The sequence below is a fragment of the Theobroma cacao genome, chromosome 8 (assembly GCF_000208745.1).
Source record: "Theobroma cacao cultivar B97-61/B2 chromosome 8, Criollo_cocoa_genome_V2, whole genome shotgun sequence".
NCBI classification, from domain to species: Eukaryota; Viridiplantae; Streptophyta; class Magnoliopsida; order Malvales; family Malvaceae; genus Theobroma; species Theobroma cacao.
In genome coordinates, this window is record NC_030857.1 from 3,821,166 (window position 1) to 3,841,355 (window position 20,190).

A 20,190-nucleotide genomic window follows, 5' to 3' on the forward strand; every position below is an offset into this window, starting at 1 on the left:
AAGGGGAGTGATGGAAATTGGAAGCCGATTTTATTCTGATCTGATGGATTGGGGGACAGGTGAAAGTGTGGGCAAGGTGTGAAAAGGATTGGCAAAAGTTGGACCATGCCGCCCTTTTTGAGTTGGGATCATTGGTGTTCTTTTCTCTCGTTTTAAAAAGGACAAAAGATTAAATAAATGCTGGATATTCAGAAGGATCGTCTTGGAATTTTGTGCTTGCCCTGTCTTCCGTTTTCTTGTTTGTATTATTAATCAAGGGAATAGAGACCTGTTGATCTTCTTGGTTTTGCTGGCATTTTTGGCTCAATCAAGAGAAGAATCTGATTATCATTAATATTCTTTCAGGCGCAATCAATTGAGGTTTTAATGTTCATTTCTCACATGGAAACTTTCCTGCATCAGAAATTGAGAAACTTTAAAGAATATAACCAAACTGCTTTTAGGATCACACAGATTCACTGATTCTTTTGTGGCATGCTAAAATCTATGACAACTACATCATCCAAACATATGCATGTAGATGGATGCTATGCAGTCTGCTGCTAGTTTCTGCTTCAAAATTGGGATATGTCTTCTCCTACTACATCCTCTTTGAAACATATTCAAGCTAAGTAAGAGGTTTAGCTACGTAGCTGATTGTATTTCTTTACCCATTTGGATGTTCACATGAGAGTCTCCTCTATTATTTAAAGGTTCATAGAGCCATTGACAGCTTGGGTTCCCTACGAAGAGCCCGACCATTGACCCAATCGTCCGATCCCTTCCCTGTTCAAAATGTTTGTTTCTTGCTAGTTTTTATTTTGCGGTAGTGCTGTCTCATCTTTTGTCATGGCAAACAGGCAAATCGAAATAGACAGAAAAGCACACTTCAAGTGTAAAATGGCACTGTCACTCAAGTCAGGAAAATGGTTTCCCTTCTACGCAAGGAAATCGTCTCAACAAGTCCCATCTCCGGTTTCTTCAAGAACACAAGAACCGTATAAACCCGGCAACATTGATAACTTACAGAAATTTCATTTTCACTTCCATTTTTCACTCACAATTTTATTTACTTTCCATTCTTTGTTGTTTAAGTATCAACAATTAGAGAGTAAAGAAAGAAAATATAATTGAACTCACCACTCGACATTGTTGACACATTTAAAGCAACCGACAATCATATTCAAATGAAACACAGCAAGGTAAGACAAAAGCTAAGCTGCATAAAATAATCAAAAGGTGCTACATTATTAGGATAAGATGTAGAAGCTAGGGTTGATTCAAAACAAAAATCAAGCAGCCCAAGGACATAGTTTGGCTAAAAGGCCTGCACCTAGTGTTGCTGGTGATAAAATTTTGACTAGGTAAAGAAGATGAAGCAGCCCAGGACAAAAGAAAACAAACCTAGACTGATGATGATTCAATTATTTTCAATAATCTGTCAGTTTCTTATTGGTCTGCTACCACATCAAGATCAAAGGCAATTACCAAGGAAAAATGGAACTTGGGTTTCTTCTCTTCTTTTAGTTCTGGTTTGACATATATGTACTAATGTCACGTTCATATTCGATTTACGTTCTTTCTTGTTTGCCTCCTTTATCAAATCTTATCGATCTGTATATAATTGTGGAGCTAAAAGCATTTTTATGACAGGCCATCATCACTAGTCAGTACAACACAATTTTTAGTGCTTCATGGGCGGCATATGGCCAATGATGAACGTTTCTCACATGGAGGCAAGGCCAATTTTTTTTTGTTTGGGGGCTGAGATTAAATGATTGAGTGTTAAAGTTTGACAAAAAGAAAATAATTTGTAGGGTGTGTAGAGTGGATTAGTATGATTAAAGTTGATTTAATCTAGTTTAATTTTTTTAAAATTAATTTTGAATTGAATTTGAAATAATTATTTTAAACTGGTAAAAGATTCAAACTTAATTAATTCTAAAGAAATTAAATTCAATTGCTATTTATTTATAGGGTAAAATGTAGTAAAAATAACTTAAATTTGAAAAGTTCACTCAACTTGCCTAAAAATTAATTTGATCGTCTGAATTGATGACTCTAAAAGTAAACTATCTGATTGAACTCTAAATTGATTTGATGGAATTTAAAATCATCTGAATTGAAATCAATGAAATTAAAAAAAAAAAGATCTCAATTGAATGAAAAGTGATTGAAACCATGTGAAAGAGAAAAAATGAGTGAAAAACTTTCGATATAAAGATTGATGGGAGAATGCCCACCAGAATAAATTTGAATCAAAGTGGGTTAGTAAACTATCAACACCTACTCGTGGAAAACATTTGCATGGATATCTGATGTCACATAAAGGAATGAAAGTTACTAGAAATTAAAAAAACCTCTCCATCAGAAAATAAAGCTGCTGCCCCCTTAATATTTAGCAAAAATAAACAAAAGCAGTAAAGAAATTGATTTTGGATTTGATGTTACTCTCGTGATTCTTGAAGTTAAGAACTAAAAAGTGACAGCTACATGCATCTTATAAGCAATCTTATTACCAAGTGGTCCTGAATGAGATCACAAAGATAGCTAGATATTCATCTATGATATCACTCATGTCATTTTTAATTTAATTTAATTTATTTATTTACTTGAAATTCAACCATATATATATATATATATTCATAAAGATTTTAATTATAAATTTGCTGCACAAACTAATTTTCTTTTGTCTTATTTTAAGGGGCTCATGATTCTCTTAGCTGTTACCTTATAATTTTATGTTCTTGTCTTTTGGGGGACACCAACCATGATTCGACCAACTGCCATAACAATAGAGAGAAATTAAGGAGGTTAATTAATTATAAACTCTTTGAACAGCAATGACTCTTGCGAACTATAGTAATTGTTTATGATAATGACAATATATTTTTTTTGAGATTAAACAAATTTTTTAAGTACCTACCAAAAGTCTCATTCCAACCCTATTTTATAATGTTTACTTACATGGTTTAATTTGGTGCTGCTCTTAATAACTGAGAATTGTAAAGGAGAAATGAAGGTAGCTAGGAAAAGAAATTCCAATATTAACCACTTTAATTCCTCATTAGGTGGTAAAGTGATAAGGCAATATCCCATCTTAATTTGGTATAACAACCAATTGAGGAAAAATCTCACAAAAATACAGAGGTAATATTTTTCTTAACTAGCTAGGGAACACAAATGTTCATATTACATAGTCCTTTTGCTCGTTTCTCCTTCAATAAACTAACTTCATAGCTTTTTATCAATGACTTATTTTTTAATAAAGGCAAAAAGGAAGAAACTATATTTTATAAAAGCGAAATGAACTTTTGTAGTCCAATATAAAAGTTTCACAAAAGATCTCTCGCTGCCTTTATTAATGCAAAATCTTCATCATACATACTTTCTCTCTTTCTTTGTTTCTGTCATCTTCTGTTTTTTTTTTGTACTTTGCATCACCCTACTTTTTTACAAAACGATAATAATCTTACGGTAAATTATCTATAACTAATTAAAACTTAAATCTATATTTTTATAAGACAAAATACAATAAATTATTTAAACATTTGACTTAACAATAAATATTTTTTATAAATAATAAAAATATATTATATAAAAAGTTTTTAAATTATTAAAAAAAGTTAAATAAAATTTTTAATTTTATATAAAATGATATTAATGTAAATTGACATATTATTATAAATGATTACCGTTAATATGTCAAAATAAAATTATTGCCGGTCATCTTTACATTACGCATCAAGTCAAGTCAATGTACAAAAACATATAATAAAATAATTTTAACCGCAACCCAATTTTCCTTGAACCGGTCCCAGGAAGCGTTGACCGTACCTCTCCCCTGCCCCGTGATTAATGATGAAGGACGGATGCCTTTCAATGGGGGGCACCTGACGCTTGTCTGGTAAAACAAATTTGGACTTTTGTGGTGAAAATCTGTCCTCAAATTCACACGGTTGGTTTTGGGATTACAACACTGTATAAAAGTATTATTCCTTTTTAAGCATGTTTAAGATGCTAGATTTCAATATTTGATTTATTAATTAATATATAATTTTTTCAAATTTCTCTTCCCTTAATTATTAAAAAAACATATTTAAGACTCATAGTTAATTGTAATTGGAGGTACTGTAAAGTTGTTACTGTAAGTTTGATACAAGGAATAGCTTAGCTATTTTTTGTCTATTCCCATGGTTTTGCTCTACCTCCGTTTGGTATAGCAATGCCACAATAAATAACTATTATCTGGTAATAGTTATTCTTTAAAATGGGATAAAATGCAAGCATAATTACATCCGAGTTTTCTCATAGGTTTTTGCTATTTAATGACTAGGGGAATAACTTTAAAATGTAACAAGATTAAAATGCTTCTTATAACTTAAAAAATTACAATCCTATACCTATAAATTTTGTTTTTTTTCTCATTTTTTCTTTTTTTTTCTTTCTCTTCTCACGTTCTTTCCTATCGCATTCTCTCTCTAATTGGCACTTAACATCAGAGATGACGTTGGTGGCGGTGGCGGCGACGGTAACATCGATCTAGTCATTTCTGACAAGATTCAACAGAGATCCAGTTAGATCTGGCACTCAACGACTAGATCTGGCAGCGGGAAGCACCGGATCTGGTACTTCCTGACCAGATCTCACAGTTGGATTTGACACTCCATGACCAGATCCAGCAACGGGGAAACGTTGATCTGGTGACGTAGTGGCCAAATCTGACTACCTAGTGAGTCAAATCGACGTTTTATTATACTAATCGCCTTTTTGGTGACCGATCCATGAAGAAAAAAAAAAGAAAAAGAGAAAAATAGAATAAAAAAGAAAAATTATTTGTAAAATTTAAAATATTAATATTTTATATATAATTTAAACATAATTAATATTAATATGATTAAACTATTAATATTTTATTTATTAAATTATTAATATATTAAAATTTTAATGAGTATAAATAAAAAATAAAAAATATTAATATTTTAATAATAATATTAAATTATAAATAAAAAGATTATTAATTAAAATATTAATAATCAAATTATACTAAAATATTGATATTTAAATTATTAATTATTAATATTTTAATTAATATTTAAAATATAAAATAAAAATATATAATTATATATAATAAAAATATTTTTATCTTTTTATTTTTTTATTTTTTTTCTTATTTTAAAATTATTACTATCAATCAAATATCATAATAAATTATAATAATTATTTTTATTCTACTCTATTCTATTCGTCATATCAAATTATATAATATTTATTTTATTTTATTTTTATTTTATTTTATTTTTATTTATTTCACGAATTAAACGTATTTTTAAAAATTTATTAATTACTATGACCGGCCTCTAGAAGGATAGTCCATCAATCACCTAGAGAGATTCAATGTATCAAATCTTCCTGGAAACAGCGACCTCGGTCTTGATTGATGATAGAGAGGTAGCCAGGGATTGATGAGGATGAAACGCCCCAGCGCGTGAAAGGAGCGTTTCGAAAATCAACCCTAGGAACTTTACCACGTGCTTTTTGTAGACCACCGGGGGTACCCCACTTATTATTATTTTTTCTTTTTTTTAAAAAATAAAGTCAACCTCGGCGGCTCTGACGAAATTCCGTGCTACTTCCACTCGCACCAGGCTCCACCACGTCATAATTACAAATAAATGGTACAAGCTTTACTAAGTGCAATCCCACCGGTGCTTGAATGGTTTTTTTGGGGATTTCCTTCTTGTTTCCTTTCCGCAAATTGGAAAGATCACACACAGATTGATCAAAAAACTCGACGTCCACCCAAAAGTGAAAACTCCACCCTTTTGCATTTGTCATCCTCTTTCTTTCATTTAACAAAGACAAACATCGATCCTTGCCCAGTTATTTTGTGCACTTAAAATTTAAGAATTTTTCAGAAAAATAAAAAAATTTGTAAAAATAGATAAATAAAATAAAGTCCTTCTTTTATTAATGCGCTCGAACAAGATACGAGAAGAAATGTTCAAAAGATTAATTTTTGATATTGTTAGCTCATTTATGTAAGTTTCTCCCTTGCTTCTTCGCCGTTGCTTCTCCTCCACTTGTTAAAAGGTAAAAAATTTTTGACCTCTTCGTTTCAAGTCTTTGCTTTGTCTTTTGCATGTCAACTGCCCTACTCAGTACACAGCTTTGGAGATAAGACCAGAACCTGAAACCTTGAATACAAACAAATAAAAGCTGGCTTTGAGGTAGGAAAAAAAAGAACTGGCGGTGCGTCATGTCTCCATGTTTGGATATAAAAAAGAAAGTCTCGACATTCTTACAGCTAACATAAATAAATAAATGATCTGCTCCAAACAAATCAGCGTTTGCGAGTCTTTTTAGAATTTACTACAAAACAATGACCGTTATAACAGAAAACATGAAAAACAAAAGGCCCCCACCCCCAGCCCCCGTAATGACTTCCTCCAATATAATGAGAATTCTCCTTCTAGGTTGCCAGGGATTGCCTTCCTTATTCTTCACAGTGTTTGCATAGTAAGGCAGATCAATGTGAACGCCCCGCCCGCCCGCCACCTTTCTTAAAATGCCACTACCTTGAGTCCACTCTTGTTCTTCTTCTCTTCTCTGTCTCTTGATTAAAAGGGAACCCTTCAAGAAAAGTCATCCCTTTCTTGATCTGTTTTCAAACCTCCGGAATGTCAACCGCCTTTTCTTACCGGCAAATCTTTCTGTCTTTTTGTCTCTTGTTCTGTTTTTGCTTACCCTTTTGTGTGAAATCTGATGAACTCCAAGCATTGCTGAACCTGAAATCTGCTCTTAATAGATCAAGCACCCCCAATGTTCTTGATTCATGGGAGGCTGCCAATCATGTTTGCAGCTTCCATGGGATCACTTGCAACGCAGAGGGGTCGGTTAAGGAAATTGAGCTTTCAAGTCAAAAGCTGACGGGTGTTCTTCCTTTGGATTCGATATGCCAGCTTCCATCCCTGGATAAGCTTTCCTTGGGGCACAATTTATTGTATGGTGCAATCACGAAAGACATGAGTAATTGTGTAAAGCTTCAATATCTGGACCTTGGAAACAATCTTTTTACGGGTTCTTTTCCGGATATATCTGCTCTCAGCGAATTGCAGTACCTTTATTTGAATGGCAGCGGATTTTCTGGTACTTATCCATGGAAATCGCTTGAAAACATGACCAATCTTGTTGTTCTGAGCCTTGGGGACAATCCTTTCGACCGAACTCCGTTTCCTGATGATATTCTGAAGTTGAAGAAGCTAAATTCGCTTTATTTGGCGAATTGCAGCATTGAAGGGACGATTCCACCGGCAATTGGAGATCTTACTGAGCTTAAAGATTTAGAGCTCCAATACAATTATTTATCTGGAGAAATTCCGGTCGAGATTGGAAAGCTTCACAAACTCTGGCAGCTTGAGCTTTATAGCAATGAATTGACAGGAAAACTTCCTGTTGGATTCAGAAATCTGACAAACCTAGAATATATTGATGCCTCTACCAACCATCTTGAAGGAGATATCTCAGAAGTGAGGTATTTGACCAACCTGATAAGTCTGCAACTCTTTGAAAATAATTTTACAGGTGAAGTACCACCGGAGTTGGGTGAATTCAAAAAACTGGTGAATCTGTCTCTCTACACCAACATGTTGACTGGTCCTCTGCCTCAAAAGATAGGTTCTTGGGCTGAATTCGTCTACATCGATGTATCAGAGAATTTCTTGACTGGTCCAATTCCTCCAGACATGTGCAAGAAAGGAACCATGAGAGCAGTTCTTATGCTTCAGAACAATTTCACCGGTGGAATTCCGGCGACTTATGCAAGTTGTACCACTTTAAAGCGGTTTAGAGTCAGTTACAACTCGCTATCAGGCAGAGTCCCGGCTGGCATATGGGGATTACCAAAAGTGGATATAATTGACATTTCTTTCAATCAATTTGAAGGTTCAATTACATCAGATATCAAGAACGCAAAAGCGATAGGAATACTGTCGGCGGAACACAATCTGTTATCAGGTGAGTTGCCAGAAGAGATTTCGGAAGCTACATCTTTGGTCAGAATTGACCTAAATAACAATCAGATTTCAGGGAAACTCCCTCATGGAATTGGGGAACTGAAAAGCTTGAGCAGCCTTAAATTGCAGAACAACAGGTTATCTGGTTCTATACCGGAGTCCTTAGGTTCTTGTGCTTCCATCAGCAACATAAACATGGCTTCTAATTCACTCTCTGGCAAAATTCCATCATCTTTAGGATCTTTGCCGACATTGAACTCAATGAATTTGTCTCGAAATGAACTTTCCGGTAAAATTCCAGAGAGCCTGTCGTCTCTCAAGCTGAACGTTTTTGATCTATCCTATAATCGGTTAACTGGTCCGATACCGGAGTCTCTCTCCATTGAAGCACATCATGGTAGCTTGGCCGGAAACCCTGGCCTTTGCAGTCCAACTATCACCTCTTTCAAGCGATGTCCACCAGATTCTGGCATGTCTAAAGATGTCCGTACGCTTACAGTCTGTTTGGCTCTAGGTGCAACGATCTTGCTTGCTTCGCTTGGATGTTTCTTATATTTAAGGAGGACAGAGAAAGACCACGACCGTTCTTTGAAGGAAGAATCTTGGGATTTTAAGTCTTTCCACGTGTTAACCTTCACCGAAGATGAGATTCTTGATTCCATCAAGCAAGAGAATCTGATCGGAAAAGGAGGGTCTGGGGATGTCTACAAAGTAATGCTTTCTAATGGTGTAGAACTTGCTGTGAAACACATATGGAACACAGATTCTAATGGCCGCAGAAAGAGCCAGAGTACTGCCCCAATCCTCAGCAAACGTGCTGGTAAGGCAAAGGAATTTGACGCGGAGGTGCAGACATTAAGCTCAATAAGGCATGTCAATGTGGTGAAGCTTTACTGCAGCATTACTAGTGAAGACTCAAGCTTGTTGGTGTACGAGTACATGCCCAATGGGAGCTTATGGGATCGGTTGCATACGAGTAGGAAAATGGAGCTTGATTGGGATACTAGGTATGAGATTGCAGTTGGGGCGGCAAAGGGACTAGAGTACCTGCATCATGGATGCGAGAGGCCAGTTATCCACCGGGATGTCAAATCTAGTAACATATTGCTGGATGAGGTTTTGAAGCCTAGAATTGCCGATTTTGGACTTGCTAAGATTGTTCAGGCCAATGGTGGTAAGGACTCCACCCATGTCATTGCAGGCACCCATGGCTACATAGCTCCTGGTAAGTTAACTTCTTACTGTTAATTACTCTTCCAAGTTCCCTTTGGTTTTATCAGAATAATAAGCAAAATTTCTTGGAATCTGTCTTCAACATCCAAATGAAGCATTGATCAGAAGATTGCTTTTAAAGATTCTGCTTTATTAATATAATGTAATGTTAATTCTGCAGAATATGGCTACACCTACAAAGTCAACGAGAAGAGTGATGTGTATAGCTTCGGAGTGGTGTTAATGGAGCTAGTGAGTGGAAAGAGACCAATCGAGCCAGAGTATGGAGATAACAAGGACATAGTGAGTTGGCTGTGCAGCAAACTAAAGAACAAAGAGAGTGTCTTAAGTACAGTGGACCCAAGAATTCCGGATGCCTTGAAAGAAGAAGCTGTAAAGGTGTTGAGAATTGCCATTTTGTGCACGACCGCGTTGCCGGCCCTTAGACCCACCATGAGAAACGTGGTTCAAATGCTGGAAGAGGCTGAACCCTGCAAATTGGTCGGCTTTGTCATTAGTAAAGACGGTGACCACAAGAAACAGGAAGCCATGGTTTATGCTGAGAAGTTCAAGCAACAGCTATAAATCTTGTAACATTGTAGCAGTTTTGTAACATATTAGGCATCAGATCACCTGTGATCAGTTGTAAAGTATTAGCTAGAGCCTTTAGGCTGTATGCTTTGTAATCTGTATAATCTTTGAGTTTAGCGCCAATAATTTTCCATGGTGGAGGCTAATCCCAGGGAAAATTTGTAGTTGCTTACCTCGTTTAGGAATTGAATGTATGAGGCATGAAATGCCATTTCTTAAGCTTAGTCTTTCCCAAAATTAACGAGGGTAATGTGCCAAAAAAATATTCTGTAATGTTGTCAAATCATTGGTCTGAAATCTGAATCACTGCTGGATATCGAAAAGGACCCTTGTTCTGCTCTTTGATCCTTCAGATTTTTGGAGGTAGCCAATATTTTGTTGTATTTCCACAAAGATCAATTTATCCACTCTTTCCTCCTAACTAAGTATGCCATCTAAGCAACACAAATTCATAAGATGTTGCGTCTACTCCAATATCTGAGAAATTTGTTTTAAATTACACAGAAAGCAATATCGTGTAGCTGACCAATCAAGCAATAGCAAAGTTTGATATATCAAAAGGCTCAACTATGCTTGTTTGTTTCTCGCGCCCTCCATCTCTCTCTCTCTCTCAAGTTTAGATTCTGACAAAAAACCAACAAAATTGTGTGTTTAATCAAATAGCAAAAGGAAGAACCAAAATTCAACCTAATTATTATAAATAGAATAGATGCATGTACCTTAAACTTATACGCTCGTTTATCATTTTAATTAACCTTTGAAAAGTTATAAAACGAGATAAAAATATTAGATAACTAGATAAGTATTGTTCAAACTTATACACGTAGGTTGTGTGTATGGTATCAGGTATTGATGGAAAACTCCAAAAGACCAAAACCATCATAAAACCTATAATAATAATATAATTAATTATAACTGATTCTTATTAAAACCAGGATTGATTGGACATCCTACTAAACAACTTTTCATTGCAATCTCCATCAGCTAACACAGAGGTTTCAGCTTTCAACTTTGAAACCCTTCTCTCTTAAGCAATCCGAAAAGGGGAGGAAAAAGTAAAAATAGCTAGGCCCGGATCGGGTTTCGGATAAGTTAAACGGTCAGATTCGAGAGCAAAAGGGGGCCAGAATTTAGCCCATTGAGAGAGGACTATCAATTTTGAGTTGGTGGATCCTGGGCCTATGGATTAGGCCCACAATCAAAGCTAGTAATTGAGTGACTGAAGATGATGCTATCCAAAGAAAACGATTGTGGGCCTAGATGCTAGAAGGCACATAGATTTTGAAGCTGTGCATGGCAAGAAGAAGAAGAAGAAGAAAAAGGAGTAATGTCACATTTGGAATCTATACCATAGAAATGTTTGTAATATTTGTAACAAAACAATGTTTAAAGTGGTATGTGAAGTTTTGTTCTTTTTATTAATATACCCCAATGTCTAACACCAAATCTAGTGACCTGTCAATGGACTAACTCAAAATGCGTCATATGTTGTAAAATAAATGTCACATCAATTTTTAAATTGATAATTAAGATCTATTTATCGTTAATTTTTTTTAAAAAAAAGAAAATAGAAAAAATAGATTTATTTTAGAATTTTTTTTCTTTTTCTTTTTCCTTTCGTGCTCCCTCTCGATCTCCCTTCATGTTAGTCCCAATATGGTCATTACCGATTGGACCTGACCGAACGAGGTTTGGATCCAATGTCAATATGGTCAGAAACGAACTACAGACAAGTCAAAAACAACTTGAAGAATTCGGCTTATTTCAAGCCAATTTTTGCCAGTTTTGAGGTTGGTTTTTCGACCATATCGACGTTGGGTTCGACCAAATGCAGTTGGATAATGGTTAGATCCGGCGTGACATGAGGGATATTGGGAGACAAGAGGAAGGAGAGAAAAGGGAAGAAGGAAAAAAAAATGAATTTAATAAAAAATCATTTTTTTCAAAAAATAAAAATTTTAATTAATAAGAGTAATGCCACATGTTTGCATGTATTATCTATCTTAGTCATTGACTTGGAAACTAAACATAGTATTTATTTGATTACATGTTTTAATTTAAAAAAAAAACACGTCGATAATTTTTTTTAATCGTATTAAATATTAAAACATATTGATAGATGAAATGAAAATTCATATATTACATTGAATATTTTCTCAAGAATGTACTACATTAAACATATTTCAAGCATGATATTATCACAAAACAAAATAAAAGAGTTTTGGATAAAAGAAGTACTAATTGTTCCCGTTTATATCATCTCTTACACAAAAAAAAAAAATGAAGGCAAAGGTTTTTTATTTTTTTTCGGAAGCAGGATATTCTTACTAGTAGTGCTAATTGATCTTATCTTCAATCCCACTAACATGCTACAAACAGCTTAGCAATGCCATAATGCTAAAGATGTTCATCAAGATGTGCTTAATTAGCTTTTGTTGAGATTGTATTATATGCGTCAACTTCTTGATTCTTACATACTTTTGGAAAAAGGAAAACTTCAACACACAATCTCTCTAAAGTTATTCTCTTCTCTTAATTTTTAATCATTCACTCTTGCAAATACACAAGGAAATCAAGCAACTATAGCTAGCTCTCGACAATCCCGTGAAGAAAAAAAATAGTTTTTCTTTTTTTTTTCTTTTTTGAAATACAAGAGTAGGATTGAAAGAAAATTGAAGAACCAAAAAAAAAAAAAACAAGTGATAGTAATGAATATATGCCCTTAAACGAGTTGGAATATGGTTCTGCCTTATGATGTTAAGCTTTGCTTTTTATATAAATTTTGGTGAAGAATCACCCCTTCTTTGGGATAAGGGTACACAAACCCAATATATTATAAAAAGGAAAATAGTACTGGAATGGTTGCAGTGGCCAAACCAATTAATGTTACTGTTTATTAATAAATTATTATTTATTTCCACTAATTTGGTTATGCCTTTTATTATTAGAATTGGTTACAATGATCAATTTTTTTGACTAAAAATATTATCACGCGTTGAAATCTTTTTATATATTATATAATATATGTACGTATGTATGTACATATAAGTAAAAAGGGTTTCAAACACTTATGCAAATTAATAATTACAAAAATGATTATAAATTGACTCGTGGTGCAAAGCAAAACCCTAATTATGCTGTGAAAACCAATGATAATGTCTGAAAATTGAGAAAAGAATTGACCCTCTCCAAAGAATAATCTTATTCTCCTTCTTATGAAAAAGGGAGATCATTATACAAATAGAGCGAGGAATAAGATGAGATATTGTGCTGGGACGCGGCCTGCCGTAGCCTAAATTCATCCTAGCCATGTTTTGGCCCTTAATCACAGACTTGGTTGGTTTAGCATGAACAAAATGCTTGTCCATTTCGGCACAAAAGCAAAAGATTTTTTTAAGCTTTAATTTGCAATCTACCCATTACCATCGTTAGCCCCTCCAATTGTGATGAACGAAAAGAAAAGAAGAGAGAAAAAAGCAGCAGCTTATAAGGAATTGCCATGTCCGAATTGCAGCAAATTCGCAGCTGCCAAATCAACACCAAATACTTTTTGAGGAGTGGGAATCTTTGCTTTGCTCTTCATCATTGAGCACATCTCTAGTCTATCCAACAAAGAGATTCCCAATACCATTCAACGACATCTATGGACTTCATGAAACTCATCCCATTATAGCTTGTTGTCAGCTCCTGGCTCTGAAAATGGAGAAAAAAAAAGAACCCTTCATCAAGAACAAAATTCCTGAAGCTTATCCAAAATCTTTAAGCCCTGTTGAATATTTCCCACTTACATGATTGATAAGCTCGTCAAGCAACCAACTTGAATTCCAAATATTTGCAATCTTTTATCATCCTGTAAGGGGTTGAGTGATCATCAAGGTGACTTTACATCACATACTCGCAAACAACAGAAATTAACCTAATTAAACTATAGATATGCAAGCCAAACCCAAGTTTTTAGTAAGAAAGACTATCATTCATAGATGTTTTATTAGCCATGAGTTTCATTCAAGGAGGGGATATTTCTGTTGTGTCTGTTGAATCAAGCTTTGTTTGGTTATTTGTGAACTAAGGGATGGAAAAAAAAAAGGCAATAAGAAGTTAGGAAAGGACGAAAAGATCTTACATCGTTCTCATACCATTTTCCAGCATTTCCCTTTTCCTTTGAATCCTTCCATTCGCATTTTCATTGAAATGAAAATGCAAATGGAAGCTTACTTAAAATTCTTTGGTATTTTTAACTTAATCCGATCCAGACAAGTTTCAGTATTGGTGGTCCCCTGGGGAAATGCATCCGAAAAATACATTACTGTACCCTTTCTACCCTAATTAACCCAATTAAATATCTCTTAAACAATTATTTTCCAGCTTGGCCCCGCTTGTATAATGCAAATTCCCCAACAAGATTATATAATAGAATATATTATTCCCAACTTGTCCACCTTTATTCCGGAAAAGAATTTTCTAATCCTCTGTGGCCATGTACCCAGGGGAATGAAAATAGAATAAGGAAATAGTAAAACATCAAAAAATTTTGATACGGGTAGTGGAACTGTAAGGATTAAGTCCAAACTTCGATGCCAACATTCTATTGGCTCAACAAGGTCAACCCAGCCATTCATTTGATAACAAATCATTGCTGGTGTGTTTCTTCAATGTACAAATCAGAGGATAATGTGGTTGGTGAAAAATAAGCACTCAACCATGGTGCAGTTGATGGTTGAGTACAATTCAGATTCCAAGTATACTTGCTTGATAGCGTTGTTTCAGAAGAGAATGAGGATGCTTTGGCCAAGTGGTTTCTATGTCAACTTGTGTCATAGTCAGGTCAGAAGCCAAAAAGATAGAGTGTTGAGAAGAAAAAACACTGGCATCATTAATAGTCAAGGATTTGTCTGTGTGACGAATGAGTAACGTCTATCGTCAGAGCTCAGACAATATTTTGTAGCTGAATGCAGTTGACAATCCTTAGGTGAACAAATAACCTTATAGGATAGAGAAAAACCCAGTTTTACAATGAGGTGAGACTGTGAAAAGATTTAACGAATGACCCTTCACAAGTAACTGAGAAAAGTTGAGAAGGAATTACTATACAAGGTTGCGATTGTTCAAGTTTGTTTTTGGCGGTTGATTCTCACTCGTGGGAGCAAATTCCTGTTGTATCATGAGACGAAACTATGACATTAGCTTTATCTTTTGCAAGCAAACAGCTAACAGCATATATAGGAACCCATAAAATGATTCATGTCTAGTATATATATATATATATATATATATATATATATATATTTTAAAGGCAGTGTCTTGCACATTATTGCACTACGTACAGCATTGCGAATCATAGTATCTGTCATGTAATGCCAGAAATGCAATTTGCTTTGATTAGAAAAATACATATCAGAAACATTGTACACATGGTCGTGCTTAAATAAATTAGTATATTGATGTAAGTGGCAATATTGCTAACCTACTTGCAAGCGTGTAGAACTTTGGGCTGTGGCCATCCAAGAGAAAGCAGGACTGATCACATCAAGAGGGCCTGATCGAGAGGGCATGCGGTGGTCAGGATCAGGTGCAGATTATTCTAACATCTAATCTGTAGAAAGTAGTTACAGTGATGTTATTCCTCTACATGAGCTAGTGGGGTATAAACATACAAGTAAAGCCTCTTTATGCAAAAGATATGCACAACACACACCTCTTTCCATCTCTCTCAGTACTACAGCACGAACCTGCTTTCTTTCAACACCTTATTACTGCTGCACCCAATGTTCCCCTCAATCAGCCCGTTTATATACTCTCTTCTCCACCTTCTTCTCTGCAACAACTGCCCTAATTAACTACCACTTCTTTTTCTCTTTTTAACATAAGCTGCCTCTTCCCTCTCTCTCTCTCTCTTTTTCTTGTTCTCTTTCCTTTTCTATGAGATGACACCAAAGGCTATTTTTCTGCTTCTAGTGTTGCTTAGTTTTGTGTTCTATTCTTCTGAAGCTACAAGACATGATCAGTCTCAGTTCTTCACCCTAATGAAAGCCTCTCTATCAGGAAAGGCCTTGTCTGATTGGGATGTGAGTGGAGGGAAAAATTATTGCAATTTCACAGGAGTTAACTGCAACGATCAAGGGTTTGTTGAAACTCTTAACCTCACAGACTGGTCACTCTCTGGCAATTTTCCAGCTGATGTGTGCTCTTATCTGCCAGAGTTGCGTGTTCTTGATATCAGCCGCAACAATCTCCATGGCAACTTTCTTAGCGGTATCGTTAACTGCTCTCTCTTGGAAAAGTTCAATATGAGTTCTCTATTCCTAAGAACAACACTTCCGGATTTCTCGAGAATGGCATCTTTACGTCTACTTGACTTGTCATACAACCTCTTTACTGGTGACTTTCCCATGTCGATAACTAATCTTACCAATCTCGAGGTGCTCTACGTCAATGAAAATGGTGAATTAAACTTATGGCAACTTCCGGAGAACATTTCCAAGCTGACAAAGCTCAAAGTTATGGTTTTCACGACTTGCAGGTTGAATGGTCGGATCCCAGAATCGATCGGGAACATGACATCACTTGTTGATCTTGAATTGAGTGGAAATTTCCTTTCAGGTCATATTCCTAAGGAGCTCGGGTTGCTGAAAAACTTGCAGCAGCTTGAACTATACTACAACCAACACTTATCCGGGACAATACCTGAGGAACTGGGAAATCTGACAGAGCTCATAGACTTGGACATGTCAGTCAATCAATTGAGTGGAAGCATTCCAGTGTCTATATGTCGACTTCCAAAACTTCGAGTCCTGCAGCTTTATAACAACAGTCTTACAGGAGAAATCCCAGGTGTTATTGCAAACTCAACAACCTTGACCATGCTCTCACTCTATGCAAATTTCCTATCGGGACAACTTCCACAAAATCTGGGCCAGTTATCAAGTATGATTGTTCTGGACTTATCAGAGAACAATCTAACAGGTCCATTGCCAACAGAGGTTTGCCGAGGAGGTAAATTACTGTACTTCCTTGTCTTAGATAACAAGTTTTCTGGAAAGTTACCTGATAGTTATGCAAACTGCAACTCTCTTATACGGTTTCGAGTTAGTCATAACTATTTGGAGGGCTCGATACCTGAAGAACTTCTAGGTCTCCCTCATGTTTCAATCATTGACTTGGCTGACAATAATTTTACGGGTCCTTTTCCAAATTCAATTGGAAATGCTAGGAACTTATCCGAACTGTTCATGCAGAACAATAAGGTGTCAGGTGTTCTACCTCCTGCAATCTCTCGAGCTATCAATCTGGTGAAGATTGATCTCAGTAACAATCTCCTGTCTGGTTCAATACCTTCAGAAATTGGCAATCTAAAGAAGCTAAACTTACTGTTGTTGCAAGGCAACAAGTTCAGTTTTTCTATCCCCAGCTCACTTAGTTTGCTAAAATCTCTCAATGTTCTTGATCTTTCCAACAATCTCTTGACCGGGAAAATCCCTCAGAGCCTCAGTAAATTGTTGCCTAACTCCATCAACTTTTCAAACAACAAACTTTCTGGCCCAATTCCTCTCTCATTGATTGAAGGAGGGTTGGTGGAAAGCTTTTCAGGCAACCCAGGTCTTTGTGCTCCAGTCCATGTTAAAAATTTCCCCATATGTTCACACCCTTACAACAAAAAGAAGCTAAATTCCATGTGGGCAATCATTATCTCAGTCATTGTCATCACTATTGGAGCTCTTCTGTTTTTGAAACGTCGTTTTAGCAAAGAAAGAGCTGTAATGGAACATGATGAGACGTTGTCTTCATCATTCTTTTCATATGATGTGAAGAGCTTTCATAGAATATGTTTTGACCAACATGAGATCCGTGAAGCAATGGTAGATAAGAACATTGTGGGCCATGGAGGATCTGGCACAGTGTATAGAATTGAATTGCGAAGTGGAGAGGTTGTTGCAGTGAAGAAGCTGTGGAGTAGAACAGAAAAAGATTCTGCCTCAGAAGATCAGTTGATTTGGGACAAAGGCTTGAAGACTGAGGTTCAGACTCTTGGAAGCATAAGGCACAAAAACATAGTCAAGTTATATTGCTACTTCTCAAACTTGGACTGTAACCTGTTGGTTTATGAGTACATGCCGAATGGAAACCTTTGGGATGCTCTTCACAAAGGGCGGATCCATCTGGATTGGCCAATTCGACATCAAATTGCACTAGGGATTGCACAGGGCTTAGCATACCTTCACCATGATCTGTTGCCACCTATTATTCACAGAGACATCAAGTCAACCAATATCCTACTGGATGTCAATTACCAACCCAAAGTTGCAGATTTTGGAATAGCCAAGGTTTTGCAAGCTAGAGGAGGGAAAGATTCTACCACTACTGTCATAGCGGGCACCTATGGTTACTTGGCCCCTGGTAATATTCTGATTCAACTCTATTTTAATTAAGATGTTTTCCTTTACAATACTAAGAGTTTCTTTATAACTTTATTCTGTTTTGAGTTTGAGTTTACATTTTGATTATGTTATTGCTCTTTGTTGGGACCTATATGCAGTTGTATATCAATATATGACAGTTTTAAGTACGTAGTTTTTCTGTTCTAAATTATCACATTAATTTCCTCAATATAGGGTTGCTTTTAAATATCCTGTAGAGAACTATACTTTAATAGTCATCAAGGATCATAGTAAATAGTCATATCCCTATTATATGTAGAAAACCTGAAACTGTAATCTATCATGTACATCTTGTTAATTCATATAAATCTAGTTTTTGGTTTACTCAAAATATTTAACTAAATTTAATTGATGGCTTTGACAGAATACGCATATTCAAATAAAGCAACAACCAAGTGTGATGTCTACAGTTTTGGAGTGGTGTTGATGGAACTAATAACTGGGAAGAAACCAGTGGAGGCAGATTTTGGAGAGAACAAGAATATTGTATATTGGGTTTCAGGAAGGCTGGATACAAAGGATGGGGTTATGGAGGTCCTGGACAAGCGGCTTTCGGGGTCATTTAAGGATGAGATGATTCAGGTTCTCAGAATTGCCATGCGTTGTACAAGCAGGAATCCAAACCACCGTCCAACCATGAATGAGGTTGTTCAGCTGTTGATTGAGGCAGACCCTTGCAAATTTGATTCTTGCAAGTTGTCAAATAAGACCAAAGAAGCATCAAATGTCACAAAAATAAAGAACCAATCAGAAGTATGATCAGATCAGTGCTATATGATGGAGTTTTAGGTGAAGTAACATAGCATCTATAGAACCGTAGCGTCTTCTAAAATATTGAGAGACCAATCATAAAAGCTCTTTGTTATTTCTTTTTCTTCTTCTCTTTTTTTATTTTTTTAAATTTTGCTGATAAGTGGCTTGTAGATTCTCTCTCTCTTTTTCTTCCTTTTTATTTTGTTTTTAGCTCTTGTAAGGACCTAAGGAATTTAATCACTATAACTGCTTTATGGTAACGCACAGCATCTGTATGAAATCATTGCATAGCTTTTGAAAGCTTTGTTTTCTCCTCTTTATCTTTGTTTTATTTTTTCTTTTCATGAGAGTGATACAGAGAAAAGAACACTTCAAAAAAGGCACCAGGGTGATTTGTAAGAGGCTTCTTTTTGGCACTGAAGTGGGGTTCCTGATTCTAATTATAAAAATGGAGGCATGATTCCCCTGGGCAGGTCCACTCCATTCAAGCTATCCATTGAGAAGATGAATTAGCTTGATTGATTGAGGAGCATCTTTGTCTCTACATGTAACTAAGGGACAGACAAGAAAGCAGAAGCCTTTATATTTTTTTGCTTTTTCCTGTTTCAGGTATTTCTCTTTAATTTCATTTGCTTTGCAAGTTTGCATTATTTGGTTGAAGTACAAGGCATTGAGGATTCAAAGGCTGCAAGCTTGTTTCACCGTAGATAGTGAGCCATGAACATCCCCACTCACAAGTTGATCACCCTTTTTTTTTTATTAAGGGTATTTTGAGGAAGAAACAGCATTCCTCCATTTGCCTATGAAAGTTCATCTAACTATCTTAGCAACAAGTTTTCAGCAGCTAGTCTGCAGCTTTAGACTCAAGTTTCAACTAATATTAATAGATCAATATTCTCTGAGAACAAAACTGAAAATTGATTCTTCCATAGTGTGCATCAATCCATTTGCCCCTAGGAAAATGAGGGTTCTGGGTTTTAGTTGTAAAATCATTTTTTAAAAATTCAGGAATGTTGTGATCGAGACGTATCCTAATTAATAGTAAAATCTCTATGCTCAAAGCAAAGGATCTAACTTCTGGAGTACAAACTACATCCCTCCCCCCCAAAAGATCAACTAAAAAAAAACCATCATGAAAGTCATAGTACACTGCTATAGGAACTAGATCATGTCCTAGACAGACATCATTGAGTTATTTGCATCAA

The 20,190-nt window shown here is 35.6% G+C and overlaps 2 protein-coding genes across 2 annotated transcripts; both read left to right on the top strand.

Annotated features, from left to right (window-relative positions):
- Positions 6,421–10,133, top strand: LOC18591887 (receptor-like protein kinase HAIKU2). The gene is made up of 2 exons (XM_007018302.2): positions 6,421–9,219; positions 9,388–10,133. The coding sequence occupies exons 1-2, from the start codon at positions 6,660–6,662 to the stop codon at positions 9,789–9,791; spliced, it is 2,964 nt and encodes a 987-aa protein (XP_007018364.2). The 5' UTR covers positions 6,421–6,659; the 3' UTR covers positions 9,792–10,133.
- LOC18591889 (receptor-like protein kinase HSL1) lies at positions 15,692–19,305 on the top strand. Its single transcript, XM_007018304.2, has 2 exons — positions 15,692–18,191; positions 18,597–19,305. The coding sequence occupies exons 1-2, from the start codon at positions 15,722–15,724 to the stop codon at positions 18,989–18,991; spliced, it is 2,865 nt and encodes a 954-aa protein (XP_007018366.2). The 5' UTR covers positions 15,692–15,721; the 3' UTR covers positions 18,992–19,305.